Here is a 20,884-nt window from a genome sequence, read left to right on the forward strand (position 1 = left end):
TCATCTGCCACTGTTGCCGCATCGAGTGTGTGGCCAATGAAAGGTAGGCAGCAGAGCCCATCTGATAAGGCAGATCAGACGCCTTCTAATTCCAGAAATATATTTGTGCCTTGGGCCGTCAGTAATCCCTCCTTGATCAACTGTCACTGAGCTGGCCTGGAAAATGCTAGAAGACATGTAACTGTACCCATCACTGCATTCTCTGAATCCCCCTCCTCCTCTTCCTTCTCCTTCCATCCATCCTCCTGTTACCTTAGCTTATCACAAATCTGGCCACTGGTGTGTGTGTGTGTGTGTGTGTGTGTGTGTGTGTGTGTGTGTGTGTGTTACACTTCAGGAAATCAGAGCTCAGGCTTTCTGCTTGAGTTTGCTTCCCTTCGGTGTCAATGTGCCCTGACGGTTGCCCCTGATTTTCCTCTGCCAGTATCTTCCTGGCTCTTCACAAACCATTTCTTCTTCTCTCTGTATTTCTCTTCCCCTTATTTTTGCTGCTCTCTAGAGCGGTCCATTGCCTCTCACCCAGTCTCCCAACTGTTCCAACCACTTATTCGTAATTATACAGAAGCGAAAACACATGCACATGAGCTCCTAATTGATCAAATAGCTGTGCAGTGACACTCGAGTGCATCAACATCGTGGACAGAAACACCTTGTCTGCTAATGGGTACCAAGCATCACAAATGGCATCCATTTACAGGCAATAAATCCACAACATATATATATATCTTACATGTACCTTGCACTCATTAGTGTCTGCTCAGTCTGCTGTGCAAATGGACTATTCTCTGCCCAATTTGCACTAGGAAATTGCACAAAAAGACATAATGGCATCAATATGGTATATGTTCCTAAGAGGATTGAAAATATATTGTTCTTGAGTCTGCGGGTATGCGTGAAGCATACAGTATATAGCATGTTTTTTAGCCCACATAGCTGGCAGTTGTTGCAGAAGCCCCACTGTCACTGAGGAGAAAATAGCAGCAAGGAAGGATTAGGATGTGGGAGAAGAATTTCTGCAGCTGTAAATGGCCTCCTGCGTTCACCCTCTTTACTTCCTACAGTTTCCATCATAGAGAACCAGAGGTTGGATTTCTTCCTGCCGGCTGGAACAACAACAGATTCTGCTTTCAAGCTATTTAGGTTTAATTAGATTTGGGAGGGATTTGTAAATAGAATCCATATATGAACTTCTACTTAGTAATACTTTCAGCTAATGTGAGGTAACACATTACATTGGACTAATTTAAATGTGTCAGTATCCACTAATGGATAATGAGTGTAAGTACACAACAATACGGTGTTACTACTTAAAGGAAATCCTCATATGCAGGTTATATTGTACATAGATTACAGGCACAAAGTACAAACATTTCACAACTTAAACTGCTTATTTTGGGTAGTTAAGGCACTCTGGGATAAAGATGCTGTGAAGTAGAATATAACCTGATGTGTATGTATTATTCAGACCGAAAATATAGAAGAATGTGAGCTGTCAGCTGCTGCGGGTGGAAACTTAAACTTTCTGGGTTAGAGCTGTTTCAGGTTGTGTTTGAGGAGAAGAACTGGTTAAAAGAGCGAATTGGCTTTGAAGAATGAAAACCTGCTCGGATTCCTTTGCTTTTTCTAAAGGCAGCAATTTCTTAAAGGTTCCTGCTGATATCATGAGCTTATATTTACAAAGGACTTCAGTCTATCAGTCTTATTCAGCCCAGGAGAAGGAAAATACTTTCTACCTTTTTAAGTTTCTTTGACAGCTCTTATACATTCAAATTGGATTCTAATACAATTTAAAGAGGAAATGCAGTCTAAACCTCATTACTGACATAGTGTATATACGGGAAAAGCCAACTTGAGACAGCAATAAACAATATGAAGTAGCTGCTGGATAGGGTGGATCATTACCATTAATTTACTAATAGTGGGAGTAGTGTGAGTGGGACAATCAATGCATCATTTCATGTCATCAACAAGTCATAAACTTTATTTCATGCCAGAAAACAAACATAGCATCCACATAACAACTGTATATTCCTCATCAAAGAAATAATAAACACTTTAAAGAAAGAGTGAACACATTCATTCCTCTTCAGAGCAACCAGAGCTCAATATACTATACTGTACATTTACCACTGTTCTACAACAACTACTTACATCTTACAGCTTTCATTAACTACTGTACACAATCTTAAATAGACTTTCTAATGTCATCACACTGAACAGGTTCTGCTTAATTTCTGTACTCAAAATATAAACTTCTATTTGTGTGTGCTGTAAACGATTAAACACCGCAAATGTAAAATAATGGCTTTTGAGTTTTATTTCTAGAGTAACAGTACAGGCAAACTGCAGAATTATTTGGTTAACTGTTATCGTCCGCTAATGTCTCGCTACACTTGAGTGCAGCTCTTGGCTTGTTATAACACCAGTTAATTCTACATTTTCAATAGACAATCTACAATAAATATCCATTCTTCACAATTAGGTCCACGTTTCATATTTTTCTAAAGTGCAAGAGTGACACACGGATGATAAAAGTTTAGATGTGGACCATAATTGTTCATTAACTATGTTCTATCTAATGGCTGTCAAACCCATCAACAAAAAGACGCTTGGTAGCAAAGCTTTGAAGGAGACAACAAAGCACAATACCACAGAGAGAACAAGGGGGGATGCAGGTTAACCCTAGCACTATTTCTGTTTTTGTCTGTACTGAAGAATGAGAGATGGACAGATCAGTTGTCATTCATGTGTTTCTATTTTTTTGTGCCATCACTGACATTATATCTATTCTAAGATGTAGTTTTGATTGAAATAAACTAGCACTGAGAAATAAGAAATCATGCAAATCTTTTTTTTTCTATTAAATCAGAAGCAAGAAATGTACCAATACTGTTAAATGAATGTTGGCACAGATCCTGATCACACAATAAAATATTGCATTACCTCAGTTCTTTCTCTCCAAGGTTTTAATTTATTTCACTGTTGACTTATTTATTTATCCAAGCAGTCTTCTTTTTTAATAACCTCGGAGCAAAGCTCTGCGAAGACAATCCTGCTCATGCCATGAGGAAAAAGTGGATATCAAAGAACAAAAACGATAAAGCGATCATACAATCGCCTCTTCCTCCTGCTTTTATTGTGTCGAGTAGCAGCAGCTTTGCTGTCAGTTGTTGTTCATAATCCACCACGAGGCTGTCAAATGAAACAATAATGAATTAACTATTTGCTTGAGACAAACAAATCACAACAGGAAGCTAAAAATAAACAAACAAAAACAAGATTATAATTCATTATCCAATACAGTATATCTCACACATTAACCCTGTGTTAACCGTTTTGGCAGCGGAAACAAGCTATAAAAACAACACTGATATTTTAACACCTTTTATGGTGATATTGCAAATGATACAAAGCAACATTAGCATTCATTTGTTTTGGTCTACACCAATTCCTGAGGGAAATATCTGGTTCTTTAGCAGCTTGTCGCTAACTCTGAAAACACTGTTAGGGCTGAGGGCAACTGCAGAGATGGGTGAAAATTATCTGTGGGTTCGTCTCTTTGAGCACATCCTTTCATATACACATAGTCCTTTGATGCCTTGTTAATATAAAAATATTGATTATGGCAGATTTAATATTGAAGGGCACCTGTAAAGCTCTTTTTTCCCAAAAATTATTCTCCCAGAAAGACTTTAACTAAGCTCCTCTGTATAATCCTTTGTATCTTGAACCACTGAACACCCCTGTTCATTATGTGAGGCATTTGCAATTATATTTTTCCACAAGCCCATGCTATTTTTTATTATATTCTCACCGTTTTAGTTACAATAGTAATCATTGATTCATAAAACCAAACTGGATTAATGTGAGACTTTGTGCATGAAATATCAGCTTTCAACAGACTAAAAATTATTGTTTAAAGATCTGGTTTCTACCTGGGAGAAGCATGGTGGAGACCATTTCGGGCTCTTCCAGTGAGTCAATAATGCAGCGCTGGAAGGTCTTACTGATGGACGACTGCAGGTAACTGAGAGGAAAGAGGGACATAGAGGATGAGACTGCCATTTGCCTCTCAGCAAGGCAATAACGCTTCAACGTGAGCCTGCGAGCAGCTCGGTGTGCTGTGCAAATTTTGGTGCAGCAGCAGCAGTGTGTTATCTAGCCTAATACGCCATGAAGCCCTTCTGATCCTACCTCATCCAGGAGAGACGGTTCTGCCAAAATTCATACATGATGAAGCATGATCTGTCTGGCAGGTTCTGGACTGAAACGCTAAAAATAAAAAGAGACAGAGAGAGATGGAAAGAGAAAAAGAGGTAAGCTGGGGTTATAGCATATGTTTGGGGAAAATTAAGGCGATTTGAAGTGGCTGCATCAAATCGCAGAGAGATCCTGAGGCAAACAAAAGCACCAAGGCAGACAAAAGGACATACTGCAGGTTGTTTAGCTGGCTGCAGGTGGCATCTGTGTAGATTTTAAGAGCCTGCTGAAACTGCTCCACATCCCTCTCCTTCACAGACATTTGTCTCTGGACCAGAAGTATGTTCTAAAGAGGGAGGAGAAAAAAACAAACCACAATCACAATCGTATTAGCTATTTCCATCTATTTGAAAAATATAACAATCAGATACATCAAAAACACATGTAACACCTAGTGCAAAGATATCTTATATATAATAATCTGATATAATCTGATATAGTCTTACGCACTACTGTACCTGTATCTAGCACAAATAGGACTCACCGATTTATACGTCCCTGCCAATGTGTCCTCTTTGAGAGGTTCAAGATGTGGACTCTGAAAATGGGTGCATAAATATTTCAGTCAGCCATAAGCAGAACAGGAATTAGCCGCAGAACTGGCTCCACTGAATCCAGCACAAGTGTGGCCTCTAGTTAGAGTCTGTCACAAAGCATTGGCTTCCACAAGGAAGAGATTGCCATATTCATATTAACCATCCAACAGCCTCACTACAGCCCCAAGAACAGAGGTTATACTCTGACTTCTCTAGTCTGCATGGACAAGATAAGAAAGTGTAATTATTGGTGTATTAGCAGGCAAGCTGATTATCCTTGCAGCGCAGATATCTAACCTTGGAAAAGCCTTCATCTATAATTATAATACCTGCAAAATGCACCAAGAAGCTTTTTGTGGTCAAACTATTGGTGGCTTTTAGTAAATTTGAAGAAATTCAAAACATCTGCAAACATCTGTTATCTCAGAGCACCAATAAAATGATTGACTCTTTGCAGCACCCATGCATCAATATCTGTATATCTGTGTGAAGTATCGAGTGGCTCATCGAGTTCAGTTTGAGTGGAGCACAGGATGTATTCACAGGCTGATACCTTATGCATGACATTCAGTGCGTGCGTGCGTGCGTGCGTGCGTGCGTGCGTGCGTGCGTGCGTGCGTGTAGCTGCACTTAAATCCACATGTACAAAATCATCCTCTCTGACAACATGTTGGATCCCGTACTGCAGGGCAAACTCTATATCATATCTGCAAACACACAGCAGGGCTCATACGGTCTGCTTGACATTTCCATCTGTAACAGCTGAGCCTCTGTAGTTAAACCTGAACTTCACAAAGAGCAATTCTCCCTCATGAGACAAACCTTTCAGTAGCAAATATTTGTCTTTCTGTGTAAACGTCAGCAGTATAGAGCTGATGCAGTGCCTGTGGTTCCCACACTTTGGAGGAAATATGCCGGTGATATTGACATAAATTCTTCTTAAAAAAGATGCAAATTTCAGAGATGAAATTTCTTTGATGAAGTTTTGAATTGCTTTAAACCTGCTTTTGGAGGTGAACAATTAAAGCCACTGTTTGTGCTGTTATCTATAATTCTACTTCACCGAATTTTGGAATTTATAACTATTATCTATATATGTTATTTTTCTTTTTCTTTATCCTCTACATTTCTTAATGGATATGTATGTATTTGTCACCATGTTTGACAAGGTATATGTATCTATTTGAGATGTCAAAGAAATAAAATCAAGTAAAATAAAATCAAATCAAAGGAATAGATCAATATTTTAGGAAAAATACTTCTTTGCTTTCTTGCCCAAAGATTGATACCACTCTCATGTCTGCCTGCCAGATATGAAGCTAGAGCTTGCAGACAATTAGCTTAGCTTAGCATAAAGACCAGAAGCACAAAAACAGAGTTCATACAAACCTCACACTCCAGTTTGTCTATGAGCTGCTCCAGTTGGTTGACCTGGGAGCCCCAGTGGTAGTCTGGTTCCACACTGACCCCTGACCCAAGAAACACAACATCAGCATCACACAACACAGGACCTGCCCTTTTAAATGATCTGTATTTTGTCTCACTTATCAGATTTAACGGCAGTATCTTAACTTTAATGTTCCTGAAACGTACCTGTGGTGAGCATGCCAGAGTAGGGGTCAGTAGGGGAGAGACACATGTTCTTCTGGATGCGTCTGCCGGGGCGTTTGGCCACCCTCTGGATAGGCAGGTCCTCGGGCTTCTTCAGTATCCTCCTCCCTGTGCAGCCCTGGTCATGAACAGCCTCCATAGCGCAGTCCAGTGATGACTGAAGGGACTGCAGCTGGGTGGAGGTCTCCCTCAGCAGGAAGCGCGTCACAAACTGACCCAGCACTGATGAACCCTGATACTCCTGAATGGAAGAGGAAGGGTAAAAATGAAGGAACAGAATCAGCCATGATGTAGGGAGAATAAATTAAACAATCTCTTCTAAATAAATTTTCATTTCTTATCTTTCTTTAGTCCAAGAAATGTTTGTGTTCGTAGCTGATATGTCTGCCTGTTAATCTTTCTCTTATTGTATGAACACACGGAGAAATAGCTGCAAGTCCAGACAGCGATTCTTTGCTCATGTTATGCTCATCTCCTCTGATAATCCACCATCTCCTTATTCCCCTAAAACCTTCATTATGAGGTTGTTTGTTCTCACCCTCACACACTCAGACAAGGAATATGGTCTTTATTTATCGGGTATCTTATTGCAATTCTGTGCTCATAGAAAGCAAGTTCAAACAGCATTATTCCCACCTGCTAAAAGCAAACAAGGAGTAAACACAGAATCATGCATGGTGTGAACCTGTCACTGTTTAGATAACCTTGAATTAAGGAATGCAAGCAGACATTGTGATAATGGTGTATTGCAGGAACTGGAAAGGGATATTTTGATAATGTGAGGATTTCTGGTGCAGAAACCTATCAGAGAACTTCAGTGCAGAAGTTTTTGTGGATAATGAAACCAGTCGCCCTCACCAGCACCCTGTGGTGCAACAAAATGGAGTTCTGAAAAAATGACAGCGAGACATTACAAAAATGACCAGCGAGCTTGTTGGAATCCTTGTTTCTATGTGCTCTGTTTTTTTCGGCTGCAGAGACGCTGCACTACATGAGTAATGAATCTCCTAGTCCTTCTTTCAATTTCTCCTCCCTTTCTTTTTGAGACAGAAGAGCTGCGACACCACAGTGGATGTTTTCTTTTTATCTTGCGGCACCACAACAACACAGAGGATACATTTTAGTCTGATGATTTCATCATTTTACTGCTTGTTTTTCCAGACATTAAGAGTGCATTATAAACTGGAGTTCATGTAAAGGTTTAGCCTGTATTTTGACCTTAAGCTACACAGTGAGTCTTGGTGTTTAGCACTTTAGGACCAGTTTCCTTGGTTTGGCAATAAGATGTTAATAGCTAAGGCTAATCTTCAGGATGGCTCAAAACAGCATCTGCTCTTCAGGGCAAAGAAAGCTTTTTTTACTGACTAATAGCAACATGAAAAACGCATGAACTATAGGATAGGCAGGGGTGATATATAGACAGGGAAAGTACAAGAGAAAGAGGAAAAGAGCCAGACAGTAAGACAATGTCAGAGAAGATGGATGTACATTGAAAGGAGATAAAACAGAGAGAAAGAGAAGTGAGCGCCCGAGTGAATAATAGACTGTTTAAAAAAGAGGGAAATAAACTGAAAAAACAGATTAGAGGAGAAAAAGGGCTCTGTGTTTGCGGTGCACTTATGTGGAGGACATCTGACGTCAGATCAGTTGGACAGCTGGGGGGTTTGTCAGCCTTAGTTAATGTCATCTACGCTCTACTATTGCCCCGTGTTCATCTGTAACACCCACTTTCTGCACTGCAGTGAAAATAAGTCGCTGCATACCACAAAAAAACAACCTCATTATAAATCTGCATCCACATCCAAGAATGTATCTGCACACAGTCCACACCTGATTCTCTTCCCTTGCCGAACAGAAATAAATATTCACCAGTTGGCTGAACGCTGGTGAGATCAATAAAAAAGGGAGCTGAGCTATCGATTATGTCTTACTCGAAGTTCTCTGATGTTGATCTGTTTTAGATGCGTGCTTAAAACAACACAAATTCCAGCCCTGCATGTCAGGGGCAGACACTTTAATCCTCTCTGAGTCTCCTGGAATATACAGTATAAGGTGCTGCTCGACCAGGCTTCATAACAGGATTTCATAATGCCCTAATTAGCATGTTTCACAATTCAGGGCTGATGATTTGACTGTGTCTCATTATCTAGAAATACATATAAAAAAAAAAACCTTGGTGAAAAAGTTTTGCTCTTTTGAACTGAACGACATTGATCTCCAGTTCAGCTTCAAAGCCTTTTTTCTTAAATTTACAATTAGGTTGGAAGGAGTTATGAAACTAAAGGCACGAAGGGGAAAATGTGTTATGATACTGTTGTCTGGTTTTGAATAAAAAGTGAAAAAATACTTAATGTAATGTCACACGGACAATGCAATGTAATCAGTGCAATTATGTGAAGATGAAAGATACACAGGTTAACAGCAGTAATAACACACAATATATTGCCCAGGTGATTGGGATTCACATTTCAATGTGCATATTTCCGCATTTATGTGTTTCTGCACGTTACATGTTGTAACTGAAAGAATATTTTAACGTTGAACAGATGACGCTACAACTCAACATGACTAGCTACCGTGTAGTGATATGAAAAATGGACTGCTGTGACACATGGTTCAGACGTTCATGACCCCCTCAGGATGGATTGTAATAACTTTGGTGATCCATTAACTTTTCCTCTAGCACCATCATCAGGTTCAAAATTTTAATTTGCCCAATACTTTCATTTATGACCAAATAGCGGCAAAAACCGTACAACTAATAGCTGTAGTTTCTGTTTTGTGCTAATTAGCAAAGCCAATTAATCAATTGAACTAACTCACTATTATTGTGAGTACTGTATGTCAGCCTGCTGATGTTAGCATGTAGCTCAAAAGTACTGCTGTGTACAGCTTCACAGAGCCGCTAGCATGACTATAGCTTATATCTTGTTTGACTGTTGGTCCAAGTTGGTGAATTTTTCACTTTTGTATTTTCTAACATTTCATGTATTAAGGAAAAAAATAACCAATGGATTATTCAATAATAAACATTGCAACTCTTTGCTCTTTATCTGTAGCAATCAATATCTCTACCATATTGTTAAATAGAATATATAAATAAAAAGAACAGAATATATAAATATATTGTAGTTCAACAGTATCCAAAAGACCCCAATCTACAGTTACATAAATTGCTTTAGATCCTCTATATTGGCTGATTTACAAACACAAACAGCTGCCATGTTTCTCACACCAACAAGCTGATGTCTGTGAACTGTCTTATTAGAAGAGGCTATCTTTAAAAGCACCACTCGTCTTGTAAGGTTCTGTGAGCTCGTGTTTGAAAATGTACTGTCAGTGAGGAGAGGCAGAGCTGATATGGCAGGCAGAGTCAGTCATGCTGGGCAGTTTTTCTTTTCTTCTGTATCACCGCCACAGCAGAGTGATCTCAAAGACCACTGAGAGGGTTTCAAACTGACAGCTGAGACACAAACAAAAAAGCTTGTCTGAATGCTTGGGGGCATGAAGGAGGCTTACAAATGTTCTGAAAGCCGTTGAAATGGATGATAGTCTGCTGATGTCATGCTACATTTAAAGTAGTGCAACATTCAACGCAGTACAGAGGTGAAAGCCATCTTCACCCACCTCTTTAGTTTTATCCATGGCCTTCAAAATGACCACGTTCAGCTTTTCCAGAGCAGACAGGACGTTGACATATTCTCCCAGATGTGGAGTGAAGTACTCTGGAGGAAAAGAAGATTTGTTAAGCACTTGTGTCTGATCAGTACACTGATCACTGATGTTTTCCACAAGAAGAATATAAATCAATACGACACTAATGGCATTAATTAGAATTAAAGTAGTTTGGCCACTGATTGCTGAGTCACTGAGAGGCTTGTGTTTGAGTCATCATCAGATAGCATCATAGCGAGAGCTAAAACCATAAAATCTTTGGGCTTTTGTGATAATAAAGCTGATCTTATGTATTGTATATAACGCTGTGAGGACGATTTTATTACGAAAGTCAGTAAAATAAAGTGAGAATGACTCATAATTACCTGAGAGTTTGTCTATGTCCAGGTTGCTGAGAGGCAATGGGAACAAGAAAAGAAGTGACATGTTAATTAAAGAGATGTCATTGTGAAGCCTGAAATATTTGCCAGCTTGTCAATGAGCTCTAAAAAGTCCAGTATTTCTGTCTTTTTCAGTTATGGCTAAAAAGCTGCTCAGGCGAAGGTCTTCTGGCTGTGGCCTGGAATTAGATCCAGATCTACTGAGGGTGCCTTCAGTTATTGTGGTCCTGCTCTGAAAGAAGCTGCTTGTGGACTTGAGGTCTGTCACAGCTGTGTCCACATTAAAGAGTAGGGTTATGATTAGTCACTATGTATGTATGTGTGTGTGTATGTGTGTGTGTGTGTGTGTGTGTGTGTGTGTGTGTGTGTGTGTGTGTGTGTGTGTGTGTGTGTGTTGGATGGTGATGATGTTTGTGCTTATATATTTATTTTTTGTATTTCAATGTAAAGAACATTGAGTTTCCATGTAATGAAATGTGCTCTATAAATACAATTGCCATTTCCTTTGTCATTTTAGCGAGGCTCTAGAGTCAGTCCACCACTTTGGTCCAGACTGTTTGGTGGATTGCCATGAAAGTTTGTACAGACATTCATGGTTCCCAGAAGATAAGTCCTGGTGACTTTGGTAATCATAATTTCAATCAATCCAATACTTTATGAGCAAATATGTATTTATAGTAATTATACTTGAGTTTACTGGACAGTGTACTTTGGATATTTGTGTTTATTAATTCAGTATCACATGCACTTAAGATTTCACTAATTTAGAAAAATGGAAAATATGATTTAATTTGAAGTTCCCTTTAACATCTAGTTTTAATATTTGACAAATCAATGCACAGCATTTGCAACTGTTTGTTATATATTTCAAGCTTTCTTGTTCTCTTTTTTCATGTATTTATACTTCTTTTAAGTTGACAGTACACAAATTAAATTAAACTGCACATTTAAGGGTGTAGCTAAAGCTTCAACACCAGGTCATTTTTCACAGTGATTGGTAGGTACTTCAGTGATGCCAACAGAAAACAGTGATATCTAATTTCTATTTCATCAGTGTTGTTTTCCACAGGCACAGCAAAGAACATCTTCTCTGGTATTTTCTTGCCATATTTTTCAAGTTTCAGAATCAGCTTTATTGGCCAAGTATGTGTACACATACAAGGAATCTGACTCAGTTTAACTGTAAAGCCGGTGGCACAGGCAAATGTTTGCTTATTTCACAATCTTATTTGTGCTCATCTGTGTGCAAACAGAGTGCTGCAAACTCTGGGGCTTTCACGCCAGAATTAAGGCTCTCTATGGAATATTGACATCATCTTCATTGAAGTGATGTGTTGACATCTCACTGCCAGGCAGCAGGAGAGCAGGAGGGGCTACAGATGGCAGTCGAGTTGGAGGACATCCAAAAGAAGATGAGCTTACTCTGTCTGCTGCCTGTCAATGGAGTAATACAGCTCCTGCATCTGCTCGTCAGTGAGGATACCATCAGTGAAGTACGACTGGAACTCCTCCAAGGATAGCTTCCCATCGTCTGAAAGGAGACAAACCCGTGAAAAATAAAACCTCACTGAAGTCTAAATAAAATAAAAGAGGTTTTTATCACTTTAATAAAGAGTTTACCCATTATTCTGTATAATGGAACAAGGCTACTTTGGCTTCACAACTGTAAATTAATTCCAGTGATAAGCTCAGAGGTGCTGCAGGTGATGAAAATTCCAAACGTCTGTCTTTATTAAGGTATAAAACCTCTGTCAAGGACCAACTGTAGGAAGAACTACACTTAGAAGTCTTTCCCATAAAAACTGAATTCAACCTTGACAGTAATTTCCCCTTCTCCAACTCCATAACTGCAGCAAATAATATTTGTTGTTGATGATGAGTGATGTAATAAAGCTGAAAATCCCATTTCTGCTCTTTGAAGTAATAATAACCTAATTGAGCACCAAATTTCCTTTTTAAACGAGACCATAACACTGCTTTTATTTACTCACTACTAATATTGAATTTTCACACAATCACATAAACCCATTTTTACATGAACCAGTCTTATACCAGTGTGTAGTTCAGAGGATATATAATAGGTCTGCTGAAGGTAAGCATGGTTCGCCTCCGATTAGCAGCGTCTGGGGCTGCACGCTGCAGGGACTGCAGGGGCCTGAGGAAATTGGGAGCAAGGATTGAGTGCTGGTTTGAGTAGTCAGAGCAGAGCTCAATAGCGGACTAACATCAGACGATAATGAGATCTTGCCTCCATCGCGCCAGCTTTGCTCTGTAAGCACTGAAACCTTCGGAGACCCGGCTCTGAAATCCCCAAACAGCAACAGAGCTCAGACTGACAGGCCTGAGCCAACAGTAAATCATATCATCTGTTAGTTTGCGAGAACTATTTTGACTTTATGCCAGCTTACAAAGCGCATAGCTCTGGACATCATGCATTTGCAGCAAAAGCTCGTTAGCAAAATGACAAGTTTCCAGAAGAGATTTGTTGTTGCTAATCATTACATAGGGATCATACCCTTAAGATGGAAATCTGTGTGTGTACATTTATTGTGGTCTGGCTACGTTGAACCTCAGCTGGAAGATGGAGCTATTGGAGAAGGCAGAATTATACATCTTTTCTCAAACTTCCCTGTATAAGTCTTCTTTCCACATGATGTAGGAGTAAACACAATCTGTTGCACCTCTGACTCATTCTCCAGCCTTCTTCGTCAGGGCTGCTTTGGTGTAGATTCACACCCAATTAGACACCCGAATACAAGTTGTGCAGTGCCGCTCAGATGGCATAATATGCAAGTGTTCAGTGTTTCTCAGAGAGCAGATCTGCAGTGGTAGAATGGTTGAGCTTCGGGCTATGGACAGTTTGACTTATGTTTTAGTAGTCCTGACTCTTGTGGCTGTGGAAATAAAGACTGCTGTCTCCGTAAAACAAAGGCTGAAGTAGAGTGATGCTTTTATAGCTTTTATTTACCTAAACCTGACCTAACCTTAAGCACAACTGAATCACAGGGAAACCATATCAGGAAATGCTCATATGGGACAATGACAAACACGCTGTCTTGTTGTTTATGTTGGAGGATTTGTTGGATAAGTAGATTTTTTACATCTGTGACCATTTATTAAGAAAATATAGCAAACATTTGTTGCATCCAGCTTCTCGTGTTGGGATTTTTACTGTCTTATATATATTTTGAAAAATAGGTGGCAAATAGGTTTCACACATAAATGAATACGGAGATTTTGCAGCAATTGATCCCGAGGCTTCATGACTAACAACTGTCAATCCAACACCTCTTTAGGGAAATTAAAGCGCTGTTCAGATGGATAATGAATCAGTACCTCACGACAGAGGCGACGCAGCTTACTAGCTTTAATTGTCTCGGTTCGCACTGAATAAAACTGCAGAATCTCTCTCTGTACTTAAAGTCTTTCCAGGAACACCTTTTCTTGAGGGAATCCTAAAGCTAAAAGTGCTAAAAACCAAAACAGCACCAATAATTCATGAACTGAACAGTGCATTTCAGGAGAATATAACAGATAGGAATAGAAAGAGTGAACACAATAAATAACTAAACTTACAGAGAAACATGGTGAACCAAGTCTTGCAGAATCTCAACTTTACGTTATTTTTAGTATCATGCAATATATTTAGTTTAAAAACAAAAACACCTTCTGTGTGTACATTTTGAATCTAAAATAGTCAAAGGATGAATGACAGCTGAAAATCTGCCTCTCACAATCTACTCATAGTGCTACTCTATTCCATTCAGAGCTGCAGCACTTTTCACTGCATCCTGTGAGGATTCTGATGTAGTCTACAATCCTCTCTGCTACAGCACTAAACGCAGCATTAATTAAAAAAACTGCAAGTTAACAAGTAAGTGAGACAGAAACCTCTCAGTGATTCTCAGACAAAACCACATCATGCACCTGGATTATGAAGCTGTTTTCCAAATACGATAATAAAACAATCTGAAATAATCATAAAAATAAATAAAGGAAAATAATACTTGTCCATGTTATAAAACTAGTGAAACCAATCAATGGCCCTGACAAATAATTTTTCAGTCCACTGTTGGTAATAACGATTCAGCTCAGCTGACACTTTAGTGTGTTTGTTGTCCCCTGAAGGAAAATCTGTGACTTAATAAAATGCATTGCTCTTCCATGCGAGTTCAGTTATTTTAATGTAGAAAATCTAATTACGGATTTTTTTTATTCTAATATCTCTGATAACACTTTCAGTTTCATCTTGTTACATTGTAAATCCTTGTTTAGGTCTATAAACTCAATGTGTAGCAACATAAATGTATTAGTAACTAATCTCAGCACAAGGCTGGTGAGTAAAAGCTTTCAGTATATATATATGTACTGACACAATTGTTTTTTTCTTTTAAAAAATTTAATTCCTCATTACAATAGCGTGGTGGAATAGAATGAAGTGGGTTGGTAGCCAGCCCTCATTATGTGGTAAATCCGCAGTGCTCGAGGCGTATCATGGCAGCCCACTCAGTGCTGATTGGTAGGAGGCGCTTTCCTCTCGGGTGCACGACTCAGTGAGTTTGTGAAGACAAGAACCAAAGCAGAGCTCGGCTGCAAATTGAAGATAACTACCGCAAACACGAGACAGAGCTCTCTCCCCTCGCTTTCTCTTCCTTCTTTCTACAGAGAGTGGAAAATAAAAGCTTTGTGTGAGTGCTGCAGGGAGGCGAGAGGAAAGAAAGAACACAAGGAGCCAACTTGAGGCTTCACAAAACTGCGTGTAACATAAATAATCGACTTATTGAAATGGAGTTATAATTCACAAAGTAATCACCTGAGACGAGACACAACTTGGAGAAAAATCCACCCACCCCTTTCTTTTTCTGTCTTCTACAGTTTCTTCACCACAGCCACAAAAAGAAAAATAATCTTTTAAGGGCTCTTTCATTATTCACAAACTTAAGATTTTCTTCTATCAAAATATCAAGCTGTGAGACACCCCAGACAACCGCTGCCCATAGCGGCACATGTTGCATCATTAAACCTGATCTTATGTAACACATCCACCATCCTCCTGAGAAAAACTGATCAGAGTTCGTAGATACTTTACATGCATTAATCACTTGCCCCCTTTTGCATTTTACATTCCATTACATGGAGATCCAGTGCATGAATAAAAGATTTAAGAGCAAAAACATTTTCCTGTTTGTAAGCACTGTTTTTCATGCACAACTGAATGCTCTGAGTTTTCCCAGGAGATATTTAGGGGGAGGATTTCCTTTGAAGTAAAGAGGGGATTTAAATGTAACATTGTAACACATTTATCAAATGTAACAGTGACATGCCTGCAGGGGGAGTACATTAAATCCACATTAGGTGCAAGTCTCCAGTGACTTTGTAACATTTGGAGTTAAAATGTTATTTTCTACTGAGATAAAACAGCTGAAGCCATATTCACTGTATACCTTTACTGAAAATGTGAGTATACATGTTGCAGTCTCACTGAGCATATACGGTATCACTGGATATCATTGAGATAAGCACTGCATTGGTGAGTGGCTGCATCTGAAGGAGTTCATCCTGTCAAATCCAATAACATCAAAAAACCAAGAAGATGCAGCTGCACCTGACCTTGGTTATTTATATCCTTTCGACCGGGATCTCTCAAGGATGGCAATAAAGCAGAAAGATAAGTTCCACCAGGGTCACATAAATCCCCTCAGAGCCCAAACAGGCCGCCTGTCTGAACAGAGCCATCAAAGTTGTGCCTTTTTTTTTTTCACCGGTCACATCCCATTTTTTTGTGCCACAACTCCTTCAAAGAGATTTTAATTCAGTTTTAATTAGCTGTATAATCTAATTAGCTGCATATTTTGCTTACTCACCATTTTTGTCAGCCCGGCGGAATATCTGCAATAAGAGGAGAAGGTCGTGTTAAAGTTTTTAGGTTTGGGTACAAAACATACATTAACGATATTTCAAGTTTTGGGCAGTTTAAAGGTCGAACAGTATCTTCATGCAGTAACAATTTATTTTAATAATCTGAAATGAAATGCAACACAAATTCAAAGATTTGTGCCTATTGAAGAAGCAGCGCTGTCAGCCGGTGAATCTCCACAAATGTGAGGCAATCCATCAGTATAAGACGAGTTTCTTTGGCAAATTCCTCTTTCTTCTGCACAGGAGAACATTTAAGAGTAGCTGTAATTTCCGCATTTCAATAACAAAAGAGACTTGAGACATCTCAGGAAATGAAACGCTGACATTTATATGCACCCATGAGGAGCTTTGAAACGATAGCTTTTATGTTTTTCTTTTCCCTCTTCAGGCATTGATCATGCCGCTTTAAGATCTTTCCCCCAGTTTTGTGCAAAGCCTGCAAGCAGGAAGTGATGGACCTTTGTGTTCATAAATGTATGCTGTGAACACGGTAATCATTAATATCTTCAACTTCATCACCATGTAACACCAAACCTGTGAGAAGTCAGATCTCTTGGTGGAGTGTGAGTTCTTGTGCTTGAGATCACAACAACAGCTTTTTTTTCCCCTGCTCGATCACCCCGTGTGGACCAGTAGTGTCCGAGCGGCTGGTTGATTAACTGTATCATCAGAGTGGGGCGGTGCACTCACATCCAGCTTGGAGCTTATCATAGTGTGAAGGCCTGGACGCGCTCTGCTCACATCCAATGTTTTTACCAACATCCCTCCTCCATTCAAGATACATCTACTGAGACTCCCAGAAAAATCCATAAGAGAAAAAAAAATGATCCTGAATATATGTAACAGAAATAGAAAGATTGCACTGAATATCTCAGGAACCTGGAAAACATGTAGCCTCTGTGGTCCAATAGAGCATTTTCACAGCAGCCAATTTGACATGAAATAGTAGGGTAAACACAGGTGTTACCAATGATACTAATTAAGATACTTAAAACTTCCATTTACTGTAACGGAGCCTTGAGGCAACATGCACAACATGCAGCACACTGACGGAATCTTAATTAGTAGCAACACCTCTGATTACCCTACTATTTCACCTCAAAATGGCTGCTGTGGAAAAGGTCTATTCAGAGTGTGTTTGCAAATTCCCCACAATTCCAGGCTACCAAAGGTTTCCACTAATTCCTGTATGGTATAAAAATAATCGATCAAAGTAAACAATCAAGTCTGCCTTCATTTATTTCAACAAACATTTGTGCTAACAGTCCCTTGCATTATTTATTAAAGGGTTGTGACCAAAATAGTACGTAGGCCTACTGAGTGGGACACTTTACAGTTAAGAACTAAACTTGTCAAAAACATAAGACAAAACAGTAACTTTAAAGTAACTGTAAATGAAATTAGTACTAATGACAACGATAAACTCACAAACAAAAACAAAAGCAAAAATCCCTCGTATGATAATCTTTTAATGCCTTTTGTCAGTTTCGGGACTCCATAAAACATCCAGTCACCAATTACTAAATTAATTATTAATATGTATTCGTCAATGTAAAGTAAGCTACAGGAAAGCTTTCAAAAATTCGTTATTTATGTAAACACACTGAACCAAAAACACCTTTTCAATACAGAATTTGCCATTTCTGCACTAAAACCGATTTGAATATCTAAAATCAGCCGAAACATCAACCTGAATGATGTATTGGTCAGGTCCAAATCTTAGACAAAGGTCAGCTGTGGTAAAGGATTTGTAGTGAATGGACTAAATCATGCAGAACAACTAGTACGGCTCTTTAGCATCCCTGAGTCTGGACTGACTTTTGGATGCAGGTGATGGCATGAAACCCGGAGTCTGAGCCATTATTGTCAAATCTCCCTAAATTGTAGTAGTGCTGATGTAAGCATCCTGTCTGCACACCTCAGAGGTAGCCAACAGGGAGCTGCTCCATAAAATCTGGGGAACAAATTGAGAGCGATAAACATTGGCTCTGGAGAAAACAGAGATTTACTGGCCTTTATTCCTCCTTTGTGCTGGTAAGTGGGAGGTCGGTGGAGTTGTTGTTGTTGTTGTCATCCCACAGAGCCAATGAAGACCTTTGAACAGCAGAATTAGCTGCATGCATGCTGCTCAGTTGTAATATCTATCTCAGCCAGTCCCTGGGGCTCACACAGATCCTACTGAACACAATAAAACTAAAACAGGAAGAGTGACTGACACTCACACTCTACAGCATCCCGCCTATGCACGAACTGCTTCCCATCAGCCTCTGAAGCAAATTGTTATCTCAAGTGCAGCCAAACACTTCTCAGGGATGTACAAGCTAACAGCCTCCACACAAGTGTGAGCCTTTTAAATCAGCTTGACTAATTATATAAATAGACAGCCTCTTTTAGAGAGACGCAGACAAAAAAGAACACAAAAAGCTTCCTCGAGTCTAAATGGAAGAGGAAGAAAAGCACAAATGACACTCAATTTTCAATAAAATACTGAAAACATGAGCGTGTGCACAAGCGTGATTTAGTTGTTAGGAAGTCAGAGAAATAAAAGAGAAAAGAATCATTGCAGGTTCGTTAGATAAGGAGCCTTCCAGTGATCACACTCTTGATTCATGCAGCTATTAAAGAATAAATGACCACCCATTAAGCCATCGTAATAGGCTCAGTGAAGAAAAGCCAGTGTGGAGGTCATGCAGAGAGAGAGAGAGAGAGAATGGATGCTAACTGCATTTGAACAAAATGCGTACTTGCTGCAGTCTAATGTTCCCATCGCTGGCCAATAATCTGCCTCGGGGAAACTGGAGAATTTTATTTACAGCCAGCTGTCAGGAAGTCCAAGGCTGGGAAATGACGCTGCTTGTATTATCTGGTGTCTGTAAACCAGAGGCAAAAAAGGGGCCATAAAGGCATCCCAACATAAAGCGGGGTTTTAAAATATAACACTGCAAAAAGAGAAAGAGGCTGGGGGCTGTGCTTGTGAATCACACGAATATGCAAGCAGCATCCTGATTAAATCATTCACAATTTAACATCTTTCTATTTTTATGTCTCTGTTTGGAGCTGTGTGAAGGCAAGGCTGCTCATTAAAAATGTATAGCATCTTCTATAGACACTGTGCATGTTTCATAGGGCACAACCAATGTCATGACTCCCACTTTCCTTTTAAAAAAAAATGGAAAACAACCAGGTTAAATATAATATTAAATATATATATATGTCAGATGGTGTTGTGGCATCTCTTTTGTTATTCACGCACTAATGGGCACGCACTCACCTTTCTTACATAATAGGGATTCTGTACATCAAGCGCAGGTGAATGGGAGATTGACAAGCATTACCTCAATATGAGCCATTCATAAAGAGCACAATGAAGGGCAGTGTATTACTCATATGGCTTTGTAAGACGACCCTCCGCGAGGTGAGCAAAAACACGTCTAAATATGGAAACAACCACGCATGTAATTAACTAAAAATATTTCCATCAAAGGTGTATTAATAGTACATGACAAGGAGGTGAATGTTGACGCAGAAATACCACCTAATGGACGCCAAAAAAACAGAGTGTACTTACATCCTGGACGAGAGAGATGCCTTGGTTTTGGTTGTGGTCAAGCTCCTGCTGCTTTCTCAAGTGTTCGTGCTTGGCAGACTGAAGACACATGGTGATCATCTCCGTACAGGCCAGCATCTTGCTGCTTTCGATTTCTTTGCTTAATAAAAAAGATCCTGTTTCTGTGTTTTTATCTTTTAAGTTATTTTTATTTTTTATTTTTTAGGTGGTTGGGGGGGGGGGAGCCGTTGTCCTTGTCAGGGTGGTTGTTGGATGATGGTGTCGCTCCTGTGCGATCCAGTCAGGATGGAGAAGAGACTGTGCCCGCCGCACGCCGCCTGCACGTCGACGACAGCAGAGAAACTCCGCCTCTACGCGAGCGGCAGCAGCGATTCATAAAAGCCCGAGGAATGCACCATCTGCTGGCGAGGACACACACACACACACACACACAAACACACACTCGGTTAGACAAACAGTTAATTACAGGCTGCCTGACAGGGAGTGAGTTTTACAGAGAACAGGCTGAACAAAGAGAAGGAAAACCCCTGACAGGCAGTATTTATCTACTGAGATGTTATATATTAAGTATTGCACTGTAATTTGTACCGGTTCAATATTCCAAAATATATTTAACTGAAGTGAGTTCATGTGTTTCTGTAATAGATTAATCATTTGCATATTGTGGGATTTGTTGTATTGTGAAATTAGACCTTTGTTTGTGGCATTTATGTTGTTTGTATTGACCTTTAACACAGCAGCCATATTGTCATAGTAGGAGAAACACGGGTGTTACCAATGATACTAATTAATGTCCCGTGTGTAACATGTAGGAGGCTCTATTGGCAGAAATGGGACCTAATATTTATAGGTATGTTTGGGGACGGCGGTAAAATAAAGGATTAGGACATCACTTTTACTACCTATAGCACACTTATATTATTTCACAGTGCCCT

General features: G+C 39.5%; 1 protein-coding gene across 2 annotated transcripts; it reads right to left on the bottom strand.

Annotated features, from left to right (window-relative positions):
* Nucleotides 1-1,965: 1,965 nt before the first annotated feature.
* On the bottom strand, nucleotides 1,966-20,270 carry LOC127377057 (N-terminal EF-hand calcium-binding protein 1-like). 2 transcript variants are annotated; one of them, XM_051424627.1, is made up of 12 exons: nucleotides 19,950-20,267; nucleotides 16,327-16,351; nucleotides 11,885-11,993; nucleotides 10,448-10,473; nucleotides 10,035-10,132; nucleotides 6,390-6,648; nucleotides 6,186-6,265; nucleotides 4,745-4,798; nucleotides 4,434-4,546; nucleotides 4,195-4,272; nucleotides 3,936-4,027; nucleotides 1,966-3,192 (listed from the first exon to the last, which is right to left on the bottom strand). In XM_051424627.1, the coding sequence occupies exons 1-12, from the start codon at nucleotides 20,064-20,066 to the stop codon at nucleotides 3,164-3,166; spliced, it is 1,080 nt and encodes a 359-aa protein (XP_051280587.1). In that variant the 5' UTR covers nucleotides 20,067-20,267; the 3' UTR covers nucleotides 1,966-3,163. The 2 variants fall into 2 exon arrangements, with proteins under 2 accessions (XP_051280587.1, XP_051280588.1); XM_051424628.1 differs by lacking the exon at nucleotides 4,745-4,798 and having other exon boundaries at nucleotides 19,950-20,270.
* Between the last annotated feature and the right edge of the window lie 614 nt (nucleotides 20,271-20,884).

Source organism: Dicentrarchus labrax, unplaced genomic scaffold (genome assembly GCF_905237075.1).
Source record: "Dicentrarchus labrax unplaced genomic scaffold, dlabrax2021, whole genome shotgun sequence".
Classification (NCBI taxonomy): domain Eukaryota; kingdom Metazoa; phylum Chordata; class Actinopteri; family Moronidae; genus Dicentrarchus; species Dicentrarchus labrax.